Genomic DNA, 22,977 nt, shown 5'->3' with positions numbered 1-22,977 from the left:
TGCGAGGAGGATGCTATGAGGCTGCAGAGCGACTTGGATAGGTTAGGTGAATGGGCAAATGCATGGCAGATGAAGTATAATGTGGATAAATGTGAGGTTATCCACTTTGGTGGTAAAAACAAAGAGACAGACTATTATCTGAATGGTGACAGATTAGGAAAAGGGGAGGTGCAACGAGACCTGGGTGTCATGGTACATCAGTCATTGAAGGTTGGCATGCAGGTACAGCAGGCGGTTAAGAAAGCAAATGGCATGTTGGCCTTCATAGCGAGGGGATTTGAGTATAGGGGCAGGGAGGTGTTGCTACAGTTGTACAGGGCCTTGGTGAGACCACACCTGGAGTATTGTGTACAGTTTTGGTCTCCTAACCTGAGGAAGGACATTCTTGCTATTGAGGGAGTGCAGCGAAGGTTCACCAGACTGATTCCCGGGATGGCGGGACTGACCTATCAAGAAAGACTGGATCAACTGGGCTTGTATTCACTGGAGTTCAGAAGAATGAAAGGGGACCTCATAGAAACGTTTAAAATTCTGACGGGGTTAGACAGGTTAGATGCAGGAAGAATGTTCCCAATGTTGGGGAAGTCCAGAACCAGGGGACACAGTCTAAGGATAAGGGGTAAGCCATTTAGGACCGAGATGAGGAGAAACTTCTTCACCCAGAGAGTGGTGAACCTGTGGAATTCTCTACCACAGAAAGTAGTTGAGGCCAATTCACTAAATATATTCAAAAGGGAGTTAGATGAAGTCCTTATTACTAGGGGGATCAAGGGGTATGGCGAGAAAGCAGGAATGGGGTACTGAAGTTGCATGTTCAGCCATGAACTCACTGAATGGCGGTGCAGGCTAGAAGGGCCGAATGGCCTACTCCTGCACCTATTTTCTATGTTTCTAAGATGCGCTCCCTCCGGCTCACAGCATTCCTGGCCCCAGACCTGGCACTCCGCCAGTGCCTCCACGCATGGTTTTGCCCGAGCCAAGTCAGACTGAACCCTCCCAGGAAGGTGTTCACCAGTCTCCAGCCGGCCCTTCCAGGCCCAAAGCTGCTCAAGGGCATCCTAGAAGGACATCTGCAACTTCTACACAGGGAAGACAGCAGCTTTCCCAGACCCATGAGGCAGCCACAGGGGAGACACTGAGGCAAAGTTGCAGGTTAGGCACGCATAAGATCATCATAGGCAGTCGAAACCGACTTGCTTCCACTCTAAAAATGAGTTCTCAGATGGCTGAACAGTCCAATGTGAGACCTACAGTCTCTGTCACAGGTCTGAGCGAGAACGTTGACGTTGGTGCGTCTGTCCTCCGAATGGATTTGCAAGACCTTGCGAAGGCAGCGTTGTGGTATTTCTCCAGTGCTTTGAGGTGTCAACTGGAAATAGTCCATGGACTAGAACCTCCACTTTTGTGCTTAGTGCCCAAAAATGGGCATTATTTCCAGCGTGGACGGGAAAAAGGGTTTTCAGATCGCCGGCTTCTCGTCTATTCTCAAAACACCTAGTTTACATTTTTGAAAATGGGCATTACCGCGAGTGATATCAAATGGGCGGCAGCGTTAAATTTTTTTGACCTTCTGCCGTAAAGCGTGGCCGTCCTTAGCAACGGCATGGCAATGCTCGATTCCTCGATTCTGGGGGTCAAGGGTCACCATGTCATGCGCAGAAGAGGAGACAGAGAGAGAGGGAGCTCAGAGGGACTGAAGGCGTGGCTGGGTGTGGTGTGGTTGCTTTGGGAGGAAGGAGGGAGACTTTAGAGCTTCGCAGCAAGTAGGCAAACAAAAATTAGCTGTTACCAGCCACATATTTGACCAAATTTGCCCGAAATTGGAGAGAATGAAGACTGACGCTGGAGAGAGCAGTGAGGTGGGAGAGGAGCACATTGGAGGCCACAAAAGAGCCAGGAGGTTCTCGGACGAGGCAAATGCCTCCCTCCTGCAAGAGGTTGAGTTACGTTGGTGTGATCTGACAGAGGGAAGGCGTAGGAAGCCCACCCCAAAGGCCTACCAGAGGATATGGACCGAGATAGCAGAGGTGGTCTCATCGGCAACCAACGAGGTGCGTGAGGGCAACCAATGCCGCAAACGATGGAACGACCTTGTGGGATCCGCAAGAGTAAGTATTACATTGATTTACATGTACTTATGTATTTATATAATTTGATTTGTAACAGTCATGAGTGACTATCATCAGATGTGAGGTCTTGTACTTTTACTGGGAATGTTTTACTCAAAACCTGCAGTCACGGTGTACATCTTTAGGTAAAGAATGATAATCATAATAATCATGATTACATCTGTCGGCTGTGTGTTGTATCAGTCTCTGTGACAGTACCTAGCAATGATATCACGCAATGATCTCATGCCATGTCGTCCTGTTACCTTTTACAGAAGAAGCTATCGATGATGAGGTCTGTGCAGAGGCGAACGGGTGGGGGGGGGCACCAGCCTCCAGCGACATCACTGAGATGGAGGAGCGGCTGCTCACACTCATGGGGAAGCACCCCCGGACAGCCACGGACGCATCTGCAGACCCTGAAGTGATACCATGTGAGTAAAGCTTACACCATTGCGTGATGTAAAGTCAATAGATGCCACACCAACTCATATCTGAATATTCATATATGATAGATGATTTCTAAGAGTGTCATAGAAATAATGCTGGTCTAATGAAAATCATTGTAATGCACAATTTGTTGATGGTCATGAAATGTGATGTCTGCGATGATTTTGCTAGCTGTGGCGCTTTTGTTGTGCATATGCTGTGTGTAGCGCTGGACTCACTTTGTCACCCTAGCACCCCCTTCTCTTCTAATTACCTCATTTGTGTTTTGCAGCTCAGCCAGCAGCGCGGCCCTAGACAAGGCCACAGAGGCCAGGCGGTGGGAGCGCGGGGAAGGAGTCGGCGGACGATCCTACTACATCTGGTGCTGAGGAGCTCCGTTTGTCGCCCGTCAATCCGCTGGGTCTGTTCTCGACGGATGAGAGCGCGGACTTCAAAGAACCTACATCGCCACACTCCAGAAGCCATTCCACCCCAAGGCCATCTTGTGGTCCTTCAGTCATTCTCGCCTCCATTCTGGAGGTACCAGCCCCAAGCACCTCGCCACAGGGCACACCATTCGTCCCCAGGACGGCGCCAACCCCACGGAGGCCTCGGTGGACGCGGCAGGTCTGTTCCACGAGCGTGACATGACAGCGGAGAGATGGTACAGTTGTCCAGGAGAACTGTAGACATTGGTGACTAGCTCATCGAAACATTGGAGAGCATATCCCGACACCTGGCCAACATGAGCGAGTACATTCCACGCATGGCAGAGTCCCTGAATGCGATAGGCAGGAACATTGCTGCCACAGGCCTCCCAGTGGTCCCTGAGCATGGCACTCCACTCCTAGGTACCGCCCCACCACTGCGAACAACAGATGAGAGCAAGGACCAAGATCCTGCTTCTGCATCAGAGAATGTTGCCCCCTCGGCAACTCCGCTTCCGTACCCGTGCAACCCCTGCATCTGCTTTATCCCCCCCCCCGCAATGAGTCATTGCCTGAGGAGCTCCTCGGCCAGGCGCCATGGAGCGAGGAGGGGAAGGGGTAGAGGTGGGGAGAAGAAGGAGAGGGGGAAAGGAACGTGAGGTGCATGTGTGCAGGTGATGGCTGTGTTATATCTCCATCTGGGTGTATGCAATTTGTTGCAATATATGGGGGCTGGGGACCATGCTCCTGCTTTGCCTTTGTATTCTGTGTTGCTGGACATGTTGAACATTTGATTGATGTCAGTGGCGGAAAAAATGGGTTGTAGACGGGGGTTGGGTGTAATTGGTTGTGGTACTTATGATTTCAGACCAATGTTAGTATTAAATGGGCGCTATATGGGCGTTATACGTCATTTCAGCGGTAAAATGGGCGTTAAGTGGGCGTTAATCATGCAAAAAAAGTGGAGGTTTTAGCCCCATGTCTCTGAGCCATATAGGAGGGTGGGTATCACTACTGCTTTGTAGACCATAAGCTTGGTGCCAGATTTGAGGTCCTGGCCTTCAAAAACTCTCTTCCTCAGGTGACCAAAGGCTGCAGTGGCACACAGAAGGCTGTGTTGGACATTGTCATCGATGTCTGCCCTTGCTGACAGTAGGCTCCCGAAGTATGGAAAATGGTCCACGTTGTCCAAGGCCTCACTGTGGATTTTGATAACCGGGGGGGGCGGGGGGCAGTGCTGTGTGGTGGGGTCAGGTTGGTGGAGGACCTATGTCTTACAGATGTTTAGTGTAAGGCCCAAGCTTTCGTACGCCTCGGTGAAAGTATTGACGATGGCTTGGAATTTGGCCTCTGAGTGTGCGTAGACGCAATCGTCATCTGCGTACTGTAGTTCGATGACAGAGGATGGGACGACCTTGGATCTAGCCTGGAGGCGTCGGAGGTTAAACAGATTCCCATTTATTACCGCTCAGAATGCTGAGCTGGGGTGACATTTCCAGTCTGAGCCCCTGGATTGAGAAATCAGTATTCTCTCTTTTAATCTCAGGATCTCTATTTCTCTCTAGTTTTTTTCCCCCTTTTTCTCTTTCTCTATTCCTATTTCTCTATTTTTCTCTCTCTCCAAATCAAATTTTCTCATTCTGTTTCTCATTCCCTTTCCTCACCTGACTCTTTCTCCTTTCTCTTTTGCTACCTTCCCTCTCTCTCGCTCCCACTGTCTCTCACCCTCTCTCTCTCTCTCTCTCTTTCCCTCCCTCTCTCCCTCCCTCCCTCTCCTCCCTCTCTATCGTTTACTCTCTTTCCCTCTCTCTCTCTCTCCCCTTGATTGCGGATTTGGTGCTGAACACCCTCAGGTTTGGATCTTACCTTCTTGTCTCTCTCCGCTCCCATGGCTCCGAGATCTCTGCCACTGTGCACCAGCCCTAAAAGCTGGTGGGGGCACCGTCAGCTAAAGGGCCGGCTTCTTCACGCTGAAAATGGGTCCGGGGACAGAGTGGCAGCGGTGCGCACTTTTAGCGCATCACTACTGCCGCAAGCCCCACACCGCCACGAGAGTCGGCAGTGGCCCACACCACTACAAAACCTCCCGGGCCGAATCTATGTCGAGGCGGCTAGTTGAGCCCAAAGCAGTGGCCATTCGAGTTTGAGAATGACCGCCGCAAACGGGCAGTAACAGTCCTTCCCAGGACCGTGAATTTCGGGGCCCATGACTCTTAAGTTACATCCTGTTACGAGCTGTTGCCTTTAGCAGATTTTGCACTTCCCTGATAGGCATGCGACTTGCTAAGCTCTCTGTCAGGTATATGCTCCTTTTGTTTAGTTTACATCCTTTTGTCTAGTGTACGGCCCTTTATCTAGCATAAAGTCATCTGTCAGTAGACACCTCTTAGAGATGACTCTTAGGAAGTAATTAGTATATCTGTACCTTTGACCTCTACCTCCTGCTTTACTTTTTTTGTTTTGGTTCATTATATAAAGGAGCTTTTCTTGAAGCCCTGACAGTAATGATGAAATAATGTGCTCAAAATGTTGCCTCACCGCTTGCATGCATCAACTGGCCTGTTGTATAGTTTTATTTTTTATATGGGGAAAACGGCATCATAGTGGTTATGTTACTGGACTAGTAATTCTGGACTAATGTTCCGGAGACATTGGTTCAAATCCCACCATGGCAGGTGGGGAATTTACATTCAGTTAATTAAATAAATCTGGAATAAAAAGCTAGTGTCAGTAATAGTGACCATGAATTGACCAGATTGTTGTAAACCCATCTGGTTCACTAATGTCCTTCCTTTAAGGAAGGAAATCTGCCATCTTTACCTGGTCTGATCTATATGTGACTCCAGACCTACAGCAATGTGGTTGACTCTTAACTGCCCTCTGAAATGGTCTAGCAAGCCACTCAGATAGCCAATAAATGCTGGGCTTCCAGCGGCGCCTACATCCCGTGAATTAATTTTTTTAAAAAGCAATTTCCATTTTTTTTATTGTGTTAACTCGTGAGGCTGAATAATTTTGTTTTTACATTTCCAGGATATACATTTTTTTACAAAGGAAAGGAGTACTGGAAATTCAATAACCACAAACTCAGGGTGGAGCCAAACTATCCAAGGTCAATACTTAAAGAGTGGATGGGATGTGACCGAACTAAAACTGGAGACAAGGACAGGCATGATACTCAAGATGATGTTGACATTGTGATTAAAATTGATAACACTTCCAGCACTGTGAATGCCATAGCCATTGTTATTCCTTGTACTCTGGCCTTGTGCTTTCTGGTGTTGGTTTACACAGTGGTTCAATTTAAGAGGAAAGGAACGCCACGCCACATACTATACTGCAAGCGATCCATGCAAGAGTGGGTGTGATTGTAGCAGAAGCAACATGAGATTTCAACTAGTGGGCTGTAATGCTGGAACCCAGCAATGAGCAGGCATCTTTCTGCCTGAGACACGTGAATCATGGCTGGTTTTCTCGGAGTCGTCTGTTCTGAGCATGAGTGGAGATTATAAATGAGAGAGGGGGAAGCTTTCATGATACACGGTATCATCTGTATTTCAGTCCTTTGTCTTTCTTTGGTGCGCCATTCCGTATAGGCCTTTTATCTGCACGCTTGATGCCCTAGTGGACTTTGATTCCAGATTAAAAAAAGGAAAAACAAGAAAATACTTCTCAAGATCTTTATCAAGACTGGTACTATACTTCAATCCTGAACCTGATCTCTTCCCGATTTTGAGGGTTGTGTTGAGAATCCTTCTGCTGACTTAATCTTTTTTCTGAACCAGAAAGACCCTTTACCTTTTGCATTCATTTTCCAAAGAGGATCACTATCTGTCTAATGAGGAAATATTGCTGCACTTGATCCTTTCAAGTCTGAGACCAGGATTACAAAGCGTAGAAAATTGGACTGTTCTGACAATCCTGTGTCCAAGTAACAGGGGCCAAAATATCTGCAATATTCTTAACAGCCTTAAATATATTTTTCATTTTTGTTTTGTTGATGCAGTTCAGAGCAAAGTCAATGTGTGGGATTTTCAATAGCTATTGTTCATATAGATTTAAATGCTGTGTAATGGAAGTGTAGAACTACAGTTAGGGAGTTCCTATAGATTGGTTTTCATGCTGCCATGCACAGGGCTGTTCAAACTTCTATAAACCCATCAAAAGGGATTATTTTTAGTATAGAAAATTAGGAATTGTAGTAGAATGCTAGAAATGAAAATATTGAGAAAAAGTGATGTAACTTTTACCTGAAATTGCTGCCAGAGCGACATCAGCATTAATATACATATTGTATAATGCCATGGATGAATTCCTGATTGGTTGAAGAAGTGTGCATTAATGGACTACATATAATCAAAAGTGTGGTTAATTTCTCAGTCAATTTCATTTTAATGTTCATGAGATATTTTTATCTAGGGATATTGAATAAGATATGTGTTGATTATCACGTAAATTAGTCTACTCTGGGCATGTCTTAATTGCCAATGAATCCATGCATTCTCATTGGTTAATGCTATTATATAAAGCCTGGGACCTACAGACATTAACAGTGCACTACAGTACCCTCAGTTCCAAGGTACCATTGTTAAGCATCTCAGTGTTATGTGCATTAAGTGTACGAATAACAATTTATAAAGTTACAGCGGTCCACAGTTACCCCTAAATTAATTCTGACAGATAGGTAGAAGCTTGAAAAGCCAACTTTTGAAAGAATCCTGTTTGAAGTTGTGTATGTCTTTGCAGTGAAGTTTACGATCGGTACAATGGTGTTTGAGCATTAAAACTCTCACTTTTCACCCTCCTCTCCTCCACTGACCCCAGTGCTCTGAAGACCAGAAATTCAGTGAAGAGCAGAGATCATTCATTACCAGGAGGACACAAACTTGCTTCAAAATTTCCAAATGGATGATTTAATGGACAAAACATCTTCAGAGATGGGCTTCTTTCAGTTTTCACCTATAGATGGGGAAAGGTTTTAATTACAGAGCTACTGTGGTTTGCTGTAGCTTTTAATAAACCTGCAGCAAAAGTTGTTTCACTCAGTATTTTAAAACTCAGTAACTGACTGAAACCTTTGTTGATTTTAAGAGCTGCTTCCCCTTGGGGCCAACCTGTCATTGGGCTGTGCACTGATGTAACAAACAGCCATTTCACCAATATGTAACTCACATTACTCAGAACTCGTTTTTGTACGAAACGTGAGTGAAAAGTGGCTTTTAATATAGTTAAAGGTTTGCCTTTAACATTACTCAATATATTTTCAGGCTGTTGTAATTACTGAACTTTTTAAATGTCTTAATTTAGAAAACGTTAATGTTCCACATCCGTAAAGAGTTTTCCCTTTCTTCCTGTCTCTCGTCTCTGACCTTTAGCTGCCAACTAAAGAAATTAAGTAACAGGAAAAGAAATTAAATTCACATAATTGACCTGACTTATTATTCCCTGTTATTACCAACAGTTAAACATAATTGTACTTTTCAATAAGGCCTATGGTCTAGATTCTGTGCTGGAGTATTCCCAGTGTGTTTTAAATACATTTTCAAAGACTTTCATTCACAATTAAATGTTCTGTCTGTAATATATGCGCCAGTGAGTATGCTCACAGGTTTGTAGAGCTGTTGCATTGCGAGTGGCTTAGCCAGTCACGAAATGTTCACAAAACTCAATAAAACCCCAGTCAGTTGGGTCGAAGTCATCCACGATGAGATATGCAGTTGTGAGCCTAGTGGATGAACCAGTAATGTGTAGTTTGATTGTTAAACCTTTGTTAATAAACCAACTAGTTCTTGATAACAATGTGTTGCTATGAATTCTTAAGCAAGATCCCATGAAGCAAATACATTACACTGTCCATTGTAATTAGTTTGTGCCACTGCACCTCTTTTGTTCAGCATCTCCATTTGGTCATTGTATCTGACCTTTGTAAACAAATGACTTGCACAGCAGCTTGATAGTAAAGGCACAGATAGGTCATGTGTTGATATTCAGGGAACCGCAACCTATTTCTCCCCAAATCTGAGCTATTACGATTCCTCAGCTGCCTCTTTTTTGGCATAATGCATGGTTCTAGTGCTTATAACATACTGAACAAGGAAGTTGCTTCTAGTCAGTAAACCCTTTGATTTCTCCCTGGTAACCGTGTGGTGGATAGAGGTCCAGGGAGCAGGAGGAGAGTGTTACTCCAGATATGAACATAACTGGTCATATGTAATGGATTATTTATGTTTATATTTTCTTGCTATAAACTTTCGGCTGCTATGGGTGGTCACAATCAATTAAATACATATCAAGCATTCAAATCAACGCATCCCTTGCCCCACACACAACCATGACAAGCAAGGAGTTCAGGGCTGTGCAGTGATTGTTTTGTATTTATTGACTCATATTTATTTTCAAACAGTTCTTAATGTCAGCTGTAAGTGTCTTTTTTCAGGAAGGGTAAATGGCTTTTTATACTATTATATATCTTATGTATTCAGCATCACTCTTTCACTGTGTTGTATTAAAAATGAAAAAAAGAACCTGTCAATAAATGGGAATCCAGACTATGAAGTTAACATAAGAACTCTTTGTTGAATGTGTCATGATATACTTTTCTCTGATTTGTGTTTATGAGATTCATTAAAATAGATCGAAATTATTTGAATTCCTGTAATCTAACAGAGGGAAATGAATCTTGCTGGGAGATCTATTTACTATAACAAACCCAGGGTTAATCAGTGGTGAAAAAGGATGGAATAAATGGATATTTAATTAGTGGTACAAACGTGTAATGATCTTCATTCAAATCATTGCATTGTGCTTTAACTACTGAGATTTTTAGATTCGCCATCAAACAGTTCACCGTTGATAAACTTTCTGAATCTACAGGAGCAATTCTGGAAGTGTTGACAGACAGAGTAACATAGCATTTTAACATTGCCACCCATTCTCACTCACATCGATGTCTTTTTGCCAGAAGTATTACATTTAAAGGGAGCTTATTAAGTTTTGTTTTACTATCTTTAAGTCATAGGGATCTGACAAAGCTGATGGTAGCCATGAAGTCCATTGTCATTTAGTAAAAATAATGGTTTGAAAAGAAACATGATATAAAATCAAGGAAATAAAATGAATGCTATAGAAAGATGGCATAACATAGCAGTCAAACTATGATGCCTCACCCATTCTTCATATGTGAGCCCTGGTAGCAAGCTATTCACCCAACATTCACAGATATACACTAACAGCAGGGGTCGGTGGATAGATCAAGAGTGGGTACCCTAGCCATTGTTTCTCTCCCGAACACAAGGCCAATTGTAACACCCCACTGCTAACTCAGCATACGTCAGGGATTGAACATGGGATCTTCCTGTCTGTACGGGTCATCTCTTCAGTGCGAGAGCCCACTGAGCCATTGCACGCCACTCTCCTTTCTTTAAAGGGAAGACTCCAGAGATATGGCAATCATAATATTATTAGTAAGCATTGCACTATGCAAAACTAATGATAACTACACCATCTTTCAATGTGATTGAGAAAAGTTAGCAAAAATAAACTAAGAAAACCATGAAAAAGCTAGTTACAGGCAAAATTTAGCTTTCTAAGGACATTGATAGGATTAATAGGATATTACACTGTTGGCATTATTGATAAATTACAGTATTTTTTAAAAACAATTACCATACAAGCAAGAAACATCACAAACTCACCAATGAGTGACTCTAGACCCAATCTAGCATGGTGGCAATGTTGGCATCCCTCCATTTTCAAATAGCCTTCGGTCTGGGCCAAATTAATCAAAAGTTTATGGATTTACAGTTGCCTTTGCTCCTTAGTTTTCTTTTTATTTGAAAGAAGCTTAAGTGAAAAGCACTGCTTTATGTACATCTTTAATTTAGTTTAAAAGGTTTTTTGACTAAGAAAATGTTTGCTGAACCGTGTAGGATTTGGTAAAGTTCCAAGAAGGTTAGCTCATCAGTCATTCCAACTTTTCACAAAATCTCTGCAATTATCTTTACCTAAAATACTGCTTAATTAGACAACTTTCCCACTTAAATTACAGTCATTAATCCTCCATTGATCCTTCTATCGCAACCATTCTATTCTTTTTTTCCCAAACTCAGCTTATCAGATGAAGCGAACAGTTCACCATTAGCAATAGGACTGCTCAAATTGTTGCTGCAGTAATTTGTTTGGCCTAGAGTAAAAACAATAGAGGTCAAGAGGCAGTCTTTTTATGAAAATAGTTAGCAGCTTTGACCGCTGCCTGTTGTTTTCCCCTCCTCCCCTGTGTTTTTGTCTCTCTTCTCTACTATGTCAGTTCTGATGAAGGGTCACATCCAAAATATTAACCTATCATTCTCTTGCAGATGCTAGTTGACTTGTGCATGTTTGCACCATTTTCTATTTTTATTTCAGATTTTCCATACTCACAGTTTTTTCTATTAATCTCTGCTACTTGGTTGACCTAAACCTGAAGTATGGCTGGTTAGAGATGAGCCATAATCACAAACAAAAACCTTAAAAGAGTCCAGAATTAGTCATTTTAAATCGGTGAAGACACCAATCTAGCTGAATGTTGAGTTCAATCGCATGTCTCTCTTTAAAAACGAGTGTGAATTTTCATGGGGTTCTACCGCCCATCTACCATAACTTTGACGGAACATTCGCAGAAACCCCAGAAAAACGTCGTAGTTACTGCTTACACCATTTTCCTGGTGTTTCCATAGCCCTTCCATCGAAGTTACAGTGGACAAGCATGAGAAGACCCACAGATATTCCCCTCCAATGTTAGCACAATTGCTTTGATTCATCAGATGTTGCTCTGGGCATTGTTTTCGGTGACCAGCTGTAGCAGTGTCGATGCACATGTCCCCCTATGCTTGTACATTTACAGATTTTTTACAATGTATTATTTTGAAGTTTTTTTGTTAAAGTACAATGCTATAAAATACTAATAATGTTAATATGGAATACAGCAATATAAATTAAAGAAATTGTAAAACCTAACACTTTATTGTGACCTTTTCATTCGCCATGCCGATGGATCCCACTTAAAAAGACATAGGCCTAGAAAATGGATCGTACCAAAGTGGACCAATCCAGGTGCCTAAAGTGGTTGGCCCCAGGACCATGGCAAATTGGGCTGCCTGCCTCATTTATTAGTGGCAAGCTGCAGGCACCAGTTGCAACCTGGAGATAGCTCACCAGTCATTGGGGGTGGGGGTGGTGGAGGGGAAAGCGAGATCATCCAGCTAGGATTTTTGCCAAGGCCCTAACCTGAGTCTGGGGGGGCGGGGAAGGATGGGGGTATGAGCACAGACAAGCAGAGACCCACAGTCTTAACGTGGAACCAGGAGGAGCAAAAGTTAAGTAAAAAGGTTGGAGGATAAACTGAGAAAAGTGGTCGCAGCTTGCACAGTGCAGGCTGCGATCAGTCGGCAACCAATTTCACAAAGGAGCTTGAAACAGGCATTGGGACCCCGATCTTCATAAGCAATGGGCTTAATGCTAGTTTAATGCCCTGGTGACTACAGGCCCCCTAACCAATATTAGCATGTGGACTGAATACGTGCATGATGTATGTCACATTCGACCCTGCAGTGCCTGTTTTTGGCACAATTTCTAGACCTTTGAGCTCAATTTCTATTGAATTGTAATAAGATTCATGGGGAATGATGAACGTTTCAGCCGGTGAGACCACCTAACCTGCATTTCTCTCCACCTGTCCCCACCGGGACCACCAATGGCCATTCCTTCCCCACCCACTGCATGTAAATTATGGCAGATTTTTCCCAGATTCTGTGCCAGTTACCATTGCTTCCCGGGAACACCATTTGGAAAGTGGCAGTAGCCCAAGGAAGTGATGGTAACTGCCTGGGTTCCCCCATGAACAGAGAGTGCTACCTCTTGTCATTGTGTCTCCAGCACTTTACTGCAGAAAGCCCCGATTTCAACCAGGACCTTCAATGGGACAATTGTTTGGGCACCTCTTGTGATGTTGCAGCAGCTGGCCCCACTGTAGCATCATTGGGGTTTCTTTGGGGACAATAGTGAGCTCCCGTTTGGTGTTAGGAATCCCTCCAGGAGCCTGTCAATGATCCTCAAGCCAGGGAAGTGGTCAGGATCAAAGGTATATTTGGATGCCCCGCCCCACTGCTACTCTGCTCCTTAAAGGAAAAGGCAGCCCTATTTTCCTAGAATAAATTATTCCCATACGAAAAAGATGGGATATCACAAAGCAAGTACAGCTATAGCAGTGAGCGGGGTACTGTTGGTGGGGGGGGGGGGGGGGGGGGCGGTGGGGAGGGGAGACCTAGAGAATCACCACCCACACTAAGGCCAGAATCTTACCAGCCCTGCGAGTGCGGGTTTGGAGGTGGGCCAGCTGTCAAAATGGCTGTGATTGACAGTGGGGTGGGATCCCGCTTCGAACCCGTCTCCTTGTCAGTTTCCAAAGTGTCGGGTCTGGCTGCGGTTCATAAAGCCGATACCAAGCGGCAGACCAGCCAATTAATATCACTAAGAGGTAGGTTAAAGGTATTTAAAAATAATTCTACCAGGTACTTACCATTTTTCCAAGTTTTTCACCCAGTTCCCCTTCGCTCGGGCTTCACGTCAGGTAAGTGTGTCGGGTTCTCAATGCCTCTCCTTTGGTTTGATGAGTTGACAGCTGCAGAAGTGGTATAAAAGTTACCATTTCACAGCTGGTCACTTTCCAATCTCAGAGGCTTGAAGCCTTCAGGATTTGGAAGTCACTTTTGAGCTGTATGCAGCTTAGAAGTGTGCAGTGAACTCTCTATCCACTGTCACCTCCTTGGAGCAACCTATCTCACCATTGACATATCGCTTCTGTTATCTCAAATTCAGTTGCCATCTATTCCAGCAGCATTGATGCACTTGAGAAAATCTCACCTTGGCCCTCAGAATCCCACCATGATCAGCCCCAACCCCAACATCACTAAACACACCAGCATCACCACCAACAATGCCAAACCTCTCCGCAATCACCTGATGCTGCACAGGACAGAAGGCATCAGCATCTGACCACACTGCTGCCCGGGATGCCAGGGATGGCCTCACCATGGCCACATTTACCTCACTTGACGTTGTGTACCCTGGATGCCACATGATGCGCCAGGTTGGTACCACCCCACACCAGCTCCATAAAGCATCCCTGCAATGCCCAAGCCATTCCTTTCACACTCATCACTTATGTCTCACCATTCACTACAACTCACTAAGCCACTTCGAAAGGTACACACAAATCTGTTCAAGAACATAAAGGGGCCGAAATTGCCCCTTTAAGGCCTATTACCACCGAAAATCAGCGGCCATGCTGCGGAGTACAGTGGCCGCCGACTTTTCGTGTAGTGGCCGCCATTATCAAAATTGTGCTCTCCTGCGATGTCCTGGTGGTGCCCCTCTTCCCCCCAACGCGCCCCCCCCCCCCACTGCTTCGTTGCTGCCGATCTGTCCTAAGTGCATAATCAGAGTGCGCACGCTAATATTCCTCCCTGACGGCGAAATTCCACAAGAAAATCTTCCTCCCGCTGGACGGTGCCGAAAGCTGTATTTTTCAGATGGTGCAGGGATGCAGGGTGCACCTCTTGGGTGCCAGGCCGCTGGTCCGGCCGAAACCCTCACTGGTGACCCAGTTGACCGAACTTTAAAAATCGCACAGGCTCTCCCCTTTAAGTGAAGGGGAGAGCCATGGTGACGCAGCAAAATGAAGACGTCATCAGCGCTATGCTGATGACTGACAGCAGCGGACACTACACCCCCCCCTCCCCCCCCCAACTTCCGCCCCTCCAGTGCTTATCGCCGCATATCGGCCCCCATTATGAGTGGCTTCCGGTCAGCCAGGAGAAAAAAGCCAAAGAGTGGAATTTTGCTCAAGAGGCTACCTCATTCACCACAGTGGTAAAAACACGAGAAACAGGTGCGCCCCATTTCCAGCGGTGGGCAATTTCAGCCCCAAAGTGTTCAATATAAAGATTTCAATGTTTGACAACACTTTAGCAGAAACTCTACATGAACATTGGCTAAAAGACCCAAGTGCATACCCTTGTGTGTTGTTAGTTGGTATGATTGTACAAGGAAGAGGATAAGTGTGAGTTGTGGCTAGTGAGATGGGGATGTGATAATGCAGATAGAGAGAGAGGGACGTGTGGAGTAGGGTAGGGAAAGCAGAGTGATGGGGATGTGATGAGTGGCACAGCAGGATGAGGTTGAGTATGGCTTTGCAGTAACGTTTCATGATCTACTGAGATCATTGAAAGGTTTGTACTGCTGCAGCCTGGTCCTCCTGACCACATCCCTGCTTGTGCCCTCCTGTACAATGTGCATTCAGGCTGCGTTGTTGTCCACCCACTGGAAAGGAAGAGAACCTCCCTGTGTGCTGTGACTCCCTCCATAAGCATCTGGAGGGAGTCATGGGAGAGCCTGGGTACAGCCATGCACCTTTGTGTAGTGCTTGTCAGTGTTTTCAGCACCTCAATGCTGCAGAGCACTGACAGAACAACTGTCAAAATCAATGTGGCCATGGTTCCTTTAAGGAAGCCGGTTGATGTCGCGTCATCAAATAATGTCATCAGACCCGCTTCTTTCAATTGGGCAGGAACCTCGCAGGGCGGGCTTAACAAGCCCAATCTAGGGAAGATTTTTCATACAGTGCGGTCTGGAGCCAGGAGTCGCTTTGCAACCTGCCACCAACCCTGGCCGCCCTGGACTCATTCAGTTGGCGAGATCTACGCTGCCCCTTGGCGATATCATCCGAAAATACAGGGTCAGTTTCCACATGTACGCTGACAACACCCAGCTCTACCTCTCCACCACTTCTGTCGACTCCTGCTGGTATCTAAATTGTCAGATTGCTTGTCCGACATCCAGTACTGGATGGGCAGAAATTCTCTCCAATTAAATATTGGGAAGACCGAAGCCATTATCTTTGGTCTCCAACACAAACTGCATTCCCTAACCATTGACTCCATCACTCTCCTTAGCATCAATCTGAGGGTGAACAAGACTGTTCGCAACCTCGGTGTCATTTTTGACCCTGAAACATATTTCACATATCCGCAGCATAACTAAAACCGCCTTTTTCCACCTCGGTAACATTGCCCGCCTCCATCCCTGCCTCAGCTCTTCTGCTGATCAAACCCTCAGTCATGCCTTTGTTACCTCAAGACTTGACTACTTCAACTCACTCCTGGCTGCCTTCTGTTAAGTCTTGGATAAAGAGTCAGACTAGATTCTGCAAGTTCAAAGTAAGTGTGACCATAGTCCTTTATTACAGATCTCAGAGTGCCTCTCCAGCCTGTGAGGCCCCCTTATATACAGGTGCTCCCAAGGGATTGTAGGAGACTTGGGATTCCAGGGGATAAGCCCACTAGTGGTTAGGCATGGTAATTACAGATTTACATACATAACAACACTCCCCCCCCCCCCCAAGTCAGTGTGTAACTACAATGTGAGTCGATGTGGGGCCTTCCTTTCCCTGGTTGATCATCTCGGTGTAAATGCTGGTGTTGGTGAGTCATTTGTTGGGCCTTCACTGGGCTGCTGTGCAGCTGGCCTTGCTGGACTGCTGGGGGTGATGGGTTCTGCTTTGTGGTCAACAGCTAGGTCGGTTGCCACTTGTGTGTGTGTTGGAGGGTCGAAAAAGGTAGAGTCTATTGTGGGTTATTCTGGATAGTCCATAAATCTGAGTTTGGTTTGGTCCAAGTGTTTTGTGCAGGTGAGTCCATTTTCAAATTTGACCACAAACACCCTACTCCCCTCTTTGGCCAAAACACTGCCAGCAATCATTTGGGACCTTGTCCATAGTTCAACACAAATAGAGGATCATTTACTTCAATTTCTTGTGACACATTTGTGCGATCATGATATGTATTCTGTTGAAGCCGCCTGCTCTCTACCTGTTCGTGTAGATCAGGGTGGACTAACGAGAGCCTTGTCTTAAGTGCCCTTTTCATGTGCAGTTCAGCGGGAGGGACCTCGGTAAGCGAGTGGGGTCCTGTGCGGTAATTAACTAGGACTCGGGGTAAGCGAGTCTGCAGTGAGCCTTCAGTTACCCTTTACAAGCCCTGCTTGATTGTTTGAACTGCTCGTTCTGCCTGACCATTGGACGCTGGCATAAACGGGTCAGACGTGACATGTTTTGCCCCATTGCGGGTCATGAATTCCTTAGATTCAGCAGTGGCAAAGCAAGACCCATTGTCACTTACAAGGACATCAGGTAGGCCGTGTTTGGCAAACATGGCCTGTAGGCTTTCAATGGTGGCAGCAGACGTGCTTGCCGACATTATCACACATTCAATCCACTTGGAGTACGCATCTACAACCACTAAAAACATTTTTCCCAAGAATGGGCCTGCATAGTCAACATGATCCCTAGGTTTGGAGGGCCAAGACCATAAACTTAGTGGCGCCTCCCTCGGTGTATTGCTTAACTCGGTACATGTAATACATTTGTGCACACAGAACTGACTCTAAGTCTGCATCGATACCGGGCCACCACACGTGGATCTGGCTATTGCTTTCATCATTACAATGCCTGGGTGGGTACTGTGGAGATCACTAATGAAAGTGTCCCTGCCCTTTTTATGGTACAACTACCCGATTACCCCAAAGGAGGCAGTCTGCCTGTATGGACATTTCATCTTTGCGCCGCTGGTACGGCTTTATTTCTTCCTGCATCTCTAACGGGACTCTAAACTAACTCCCGTGGAGCACACAGTTTTTTACTAAGGACAGTAAGGGGTCCTGGCTCATCCAGGTTTTAATCTGTTGGGCGGTTGCTCACTCTCGAATGCTTCCATTACTATGACTAGATCTGCAGGCTGTGCCATCTCAACCCCGGTGGTGGGCAATGGTAGCCTACTGAGAGCATTGGCACAGTTTTCTGTGCCTGGTCTGTGGCGGATGGCGTAGTTGTATGCGGACAACGTGAGCGACCATTTCTGGATGCGGGCCGATGCATTTGTATTTACCCCCTTATTTTCAGAAAAGAGGAATATAAGCGGCTTATGGTCGGTTTCCAATTCAAATTTGAGCCCGAACAGCAGTTTCTTTACCCCGTAAACACACGCTAACGCTTCTTTTTCGATCATATTATAGGCCCTCTTGACCTTAGATAGACTTCTGGATGCGTAAGCAACTGGTTGCAATTTCCCAAATTCATTAGCTTGTTGCAATACACACCCGACCCTGTATGGCGACGCATCACATGCTAGTACCCAACGTTTACATGGATCGTACAACACAAGCAATTTATTTGAACATAACAGCTTCCTAGCTTTCTCAAAGGCATTTTCTTGGCATTTACCCCATACCCATTCATCTCCTTTACGCAGGAAAGAGTGCAGGGGTTCTAACAATGTGCTAAGACCTGGTAAGAAGTTAGCAAAGTAGTTCAGGAGTCCCAGAAATGACCGCAGCTCCATCACGTTCTGTTGTCTTGGTGCATTTTTGATTGGCTCCGTCTTCAAATCGGTGAGCCTGATGCCATCCGCCGCGATTCTTCTCCCCAGGAACTCCACTTCGGGCGCCAGGAAAACGCACTTCGAGCGTGTTAGCCTGAGCCCCACATGACTAAGCCGACTAAGAACCTCCTCCATGTTCTGTAGGTGCTCGACGGTGTCCCGAACTGTAACCAAGATGTCGTCCTGGAAGACCACGGTGCACGGGACTGACTTCAGCAAGCTTTCCATGTTCCTCTGGAATATTGCCGCGGCCGATCGAATCCTAAATGGGCATCTGTTGTAAACGAAAAGGCCTTTGTGCGTGTTGATGCAGGTAAGGCCTTTTGAAGATTCCTCCAGCCCCTGGGTCATGTAGGCCGAGGTCAAGTCCAGCTTTGTGAACGTTTTCTCTCCCGCCAGCGTCGCAAATAGGTCGTCTGCCTTTGGTAGCGGGTATTGATCCTGCAGTGAGAAACAATTGATAGTTACTTTGTAACCACCACAGATTCTGATGGTGCCATCTCCCTTAAGGACTGGAACAATCGGACTGGCCCACTCATTAAATTCAATCAGCGAAATGATGCCCTCTCGTTGCAGCCTGTCCAGCTCGCTCTCCACCCTCTCTCTCATCGTGTAAGGTACCGCTCTCGCCTTGTGATGGATGGGTCGCAGTTTTGCTCCTTGTAACTTCCCGATGCCTGGTTAGAACAGCGAGGGGAACTTGTTTAGGGCCTCGGCACATGAGGTGTTGTCGACGGACGAAAGCACTCGGACATCGTCCCAGTTCCAGCGTATCTTTCCCAGCCAGCTCCTGCCGAACAGCATGGGGCCATTGCCCGGTACTATCCAGAGTGGTAAATCATGCACCGCTCCATCGCAGGAGACCTTTACGGTAGCACTGCCAATTACGGGAATCAGTTCCTTTGTGTACATTCTAAGTTTGGTATGAATGGGAGTCAGGACTTGCCTTGAAGCCTTATTGCACCACAACTTATCGAAAGTCATTTTACTCATTTTGGACTAGTTTGCGCCCGTGTCCAACTCCATGGACACCAGGAGTCCATTTAATTCAACCTTCAGCATTATCAGGAGACACTTTGTGGGAAATGTGTGCACCCCATAAACCTCTGCCTCCTCGGTCTGAGGCTCTGGCTCGTCATGATCCACCGTGGATCTGTTCTCCTCTGAAACATGGTGGTTTGCAGAATTAGCAGTATTTGCAGCTCGCCTGCACATACGTTGGAGGTGTCCCATTGTTCCACAGCCTTTGCAAACGTATCCTTTGAAGTGGCATGAATGGAATCGATGATCACCCCCGCAGCGCCAACAAGGTGTTAATTGCCTTGTATTCACCACCCTTGATGGCGGACTCTGAGCCATCTATGGACGTGCGGCTACAGGCGTGTAAGTCCTGCCATGTGCATTTCGATTCGAAAACAATGTTACTTTGTTCACAGTACTTGCAGCAGCACTAGTTTGCTGGGAAATTTGTTTTGTATTGTCACTGGTGGAGATAAACGCCTGGGCTATCGCTATGGCTTTACTCAAGGTTGGGGTCTCTACAATCAAAAGTTTGTGAAGTATTACTTCATGGTCAATGCCAAGTACAAAGAGGTCCCTGAGCATATGCTCCAAGTGTCCTTCAAATTCGCAATGTCCTGCAAGGCGCCTTAGCTCGGCGACGTAGCTCACCACTTCCTTGCCTTCAGACCTCTTGTATGTGTAGAACCGATCAGAACGCTTTCCTTCAGGTTTAGATGCTCCCGGACCAGTGTGCATAACTCATCGTATGACTTGTCTGTGGGTTTTGCTGGAGCGAGCAGGTTTTTCATGAGGCCATAACGTTAGTGCCCCGCAAACGGTGAGGAGGATCGCCCTTCGTTTGACAGCGTCCCCTTCTCCTTCCAGCTCGTTGGCCACGAAGTATTGGTCAAGTCACTCCACGAAGGTTTCCCAATCATCTCCCTCCAAAAATTTCTCCACGATGCCCACTGTTCTCTGCATTGTTGCGTTGGGGTTCATCATCTGTATCTTGTCGCCAGTTGTTAAGTCTTGGATAAAGAGTCAGACGAGATACTGCAAGCTCAAAGTAAGTGTGACCGTAGTCTTTTATTACAGATCTCAGAGTGCCTCTCCAGCCTGTGAGGCCTCCTTATATACAGGTGCTCCCAAGGGATTGTGGGATCCCTTGGGACTCCAAGGGCTAAGCCCTCTGGTGGTTAGACATGGTAATTACAGGTTTACATACATAACACCTTCCACATTCTACACTATGTAAACTTGAGGTCATCCAAAACTCAGCAGCCCATGTCTAGCTCACACCAAGTCACGATCACCCATCACCCCTGTTCTTTTTGACCTACATTGGCTTCTAGTTAAACAATGCCTCGATTTCAAAATTCTCATCCTTGTTTACAAATCACTCCATGGTCTCGCCCCTCCCTATCTCCGTAATCTTTTTCAGCCTCACAACCCCACAAGATGTCTGTGCTCCTCAAATTCTGCCCTCTTGAACATCCTTCATTATAACTACTCAACCATCAGTGGCCGAGCCCTAAACTCTGGAACTCCTTAAAATCTACCTCTTTGAGCAAACTTTAGGTCATCTGCCCTAATATCTCCTTAAGTGACTCAGTGTCAAATTTTGCTTGATAACTCCTGTGAAACACCTTGGGACTTTTTACTATGGTAAAGGCACTAAATAAATGCAAGCTGTTCTTGTTGGATGGGGGAGGGGGGCGGGGGGGGGGGGGCAAAGGGAGAATTCTGAAAGCTTTTAGTAAAGCTCAGAAGGCATCACAACCTATTACTACCCTTTGCCAAGGCTGAAATAGCAGGACATTAAGAAATGACATAAATAGGAAGGCAAAGGAATTCTCATATGTAGGCTTTAGGTCAGTCCTGTCACTTACTGTTATATATGTAAACTTGTATTTACTCTGTACAGCCAGGCTCATCCCCTGGAGTCCTAAGGGATCCCATAATTCCTTGGGAGCACAGGTATTTTAGGAGGCGTCACAGGTTGGAGAGACACTGCAATAAAAGACTACGGTCACACTTTACTTTGAGCTCACAGTGTTCAGTCTGACTCTTTCTCCATACATTACAACTGGCGACGAGATACAGATAGCGAACCCAAAGATGCAGAAAACAGGAGGCATCCTGGAGAAATTCTCGGAGGGAGATGATTGGGAAACTTTTGTGGAGCAACTCGACCAATACTTCGTGGCCAACGAGCTAGATGGGAGAAGAGAGCGCTGCCAAATGAACTGCGATCCTCCTCACCGTCTGTGGGGCACCAACGTATGGCCTCATGAAGAATCTACTCACTCCAGCGAAACCCACGGAGAAATCGTACGATGATTTGTGCACACTGGTCCGAGAGCATTTGAACCCGAAGGAAAGCGTTCTGATGGCGAGGTACCGGTTCTACATCTACAAAAGGTCTGAAGGCCAGGAAGTGGCGAGATATGTCGCCGAGCGAAGATGCCTTGCAGGACATTGTGAATTTGAAGGACATTTGGAGCACATGCTCAGAGACTTTTTCGTACTTCGCAAACTTTTGGCTGTAGAGACCCCAACCTTGAGTAAGGCGATAGCCCAGGCATTCATTGCCACCAGTGATAACACAAAGAAAATCTCTCAGCACACAAGTGCTGCTACAAGTACTGTGAACAAAGTGATGTTTTTTTCGAATCGTAACATACAGGGCAGGTCACACATACCTGCAGCTACACGTCTGCAGATGTCTCAGAGTCCACCATTAGGGGGTGATGACTGCAAGGCCATTAAGACCTTGTTGGCGCTGCAGGGGTGATCATCGTTTCCATTCATGCCGTTCAAAGAGTACGTTTGCAAGGGCTGTGGAACAATGGGACACATCCAATGAGTGTGCAGGCAAGCTGCAAAGCCTGTTAAACCTGCAAACCACCATGTTGTAGAGGAGGACAGATCCATGGAGGATCATGATGAAGAGGATCGAGGAGGCAGAGGTACATGGGGTGCACACATTCACCACGAATTGTCCCCCGATAATGCTGAATGTTGATCGAAATGTATTTCCAATGTCAATGGAGCTGGACACAGGCACAAGCCAGACCATCATGGGCAAAAAGACTTTCGAAAGGTTGTGGTGCAAAAAGGCTTCAAGGCCAGTCTTAACTCCAGTTCGCACGAGACTAAGAACTTAGGCAAAAGAACTGATACCTGTAATCGGCAGTGCTACTGTAAAGGTCTCCTACGATGGAGCGGTGCACAAACTACCACTCTGGGCTGTACCGGGTGGTGGTCCCACTTTGCTCAGCAGTGTCATGTATCTTACATTATTATATATAACTGTATCCCAATATGCTATACATGACTGTAATAAGATATGACCTGTAACCACCAGCATACCTTACCACCGGGGGTGCACTGGCAAGAGACAGGTATATAAGCACAGGTCTCAGGCAAGTGCAGCATTCCAGAGCTGTGAAATAAAAGGTGCAGGTCCAGAGTGATCTTGACTTCACTACATGCCTTGTGTGAATCTGTACTGAGGGGACAGGACTTTACAGTGGCGAC

General features: G+C 46.0%; 1 protein-coding gene across 2 annotated transcripts in view; it reads left to right on the top strand.

Moving 5' to 3' along the window:
* LOC139276174 (matrix metalloproteinase-16-like) overlaps nucleotides 1-9,462 on the top strand; it is a 421,723-nt gene extending 412,261 nt beyond the window's left edge. Inside the window, exons 10-11 of one of the 2 annotated variants that reach the window (XM_070893764.1) lie at nucleotides 5,999-6,077; nucleotides 7,712-9,462. In XM_070893764.1, the coding sequence (XP_070749865.1) occupies nucleotides 5,999-6,077; nucleotides 7,712-7,742 (110 nt within the window). In that variant the 3' untranslated portion in view covers nucleotides 7,743-9,462. Of the gene's footprint in view, nucleotides 1-5,998 lie in introns of both variants that reach the window. The other variant, XM_070893755.1, reaches the window with a different exon arrangement.
* The last annotated feature ends 13,515 nt before the right edge of the window (nucleotides 9,463-22,977 follow it).

This window comes from Pristiophorus japonicus, chromosome 1 (genome assembly GCF_044704955.1).
Source record: "Pristiophorus japonicus isolate sPriJap1 chromosome 1, sPriJap1.hap1, whole genome shotgun sequence".
Classification (NCBI taxonomy): Eukaryota; Metazoa; Chordata; class Chondrichthyes; family Pristiophoridae; genus Pristiophorus; species Pristiophorus japonicus.
The sequence above is the reverse complement of the archived record's forward strand: the minus strand, read 5'-3'. Positions and strand labels throughout refer to the sequence as shown.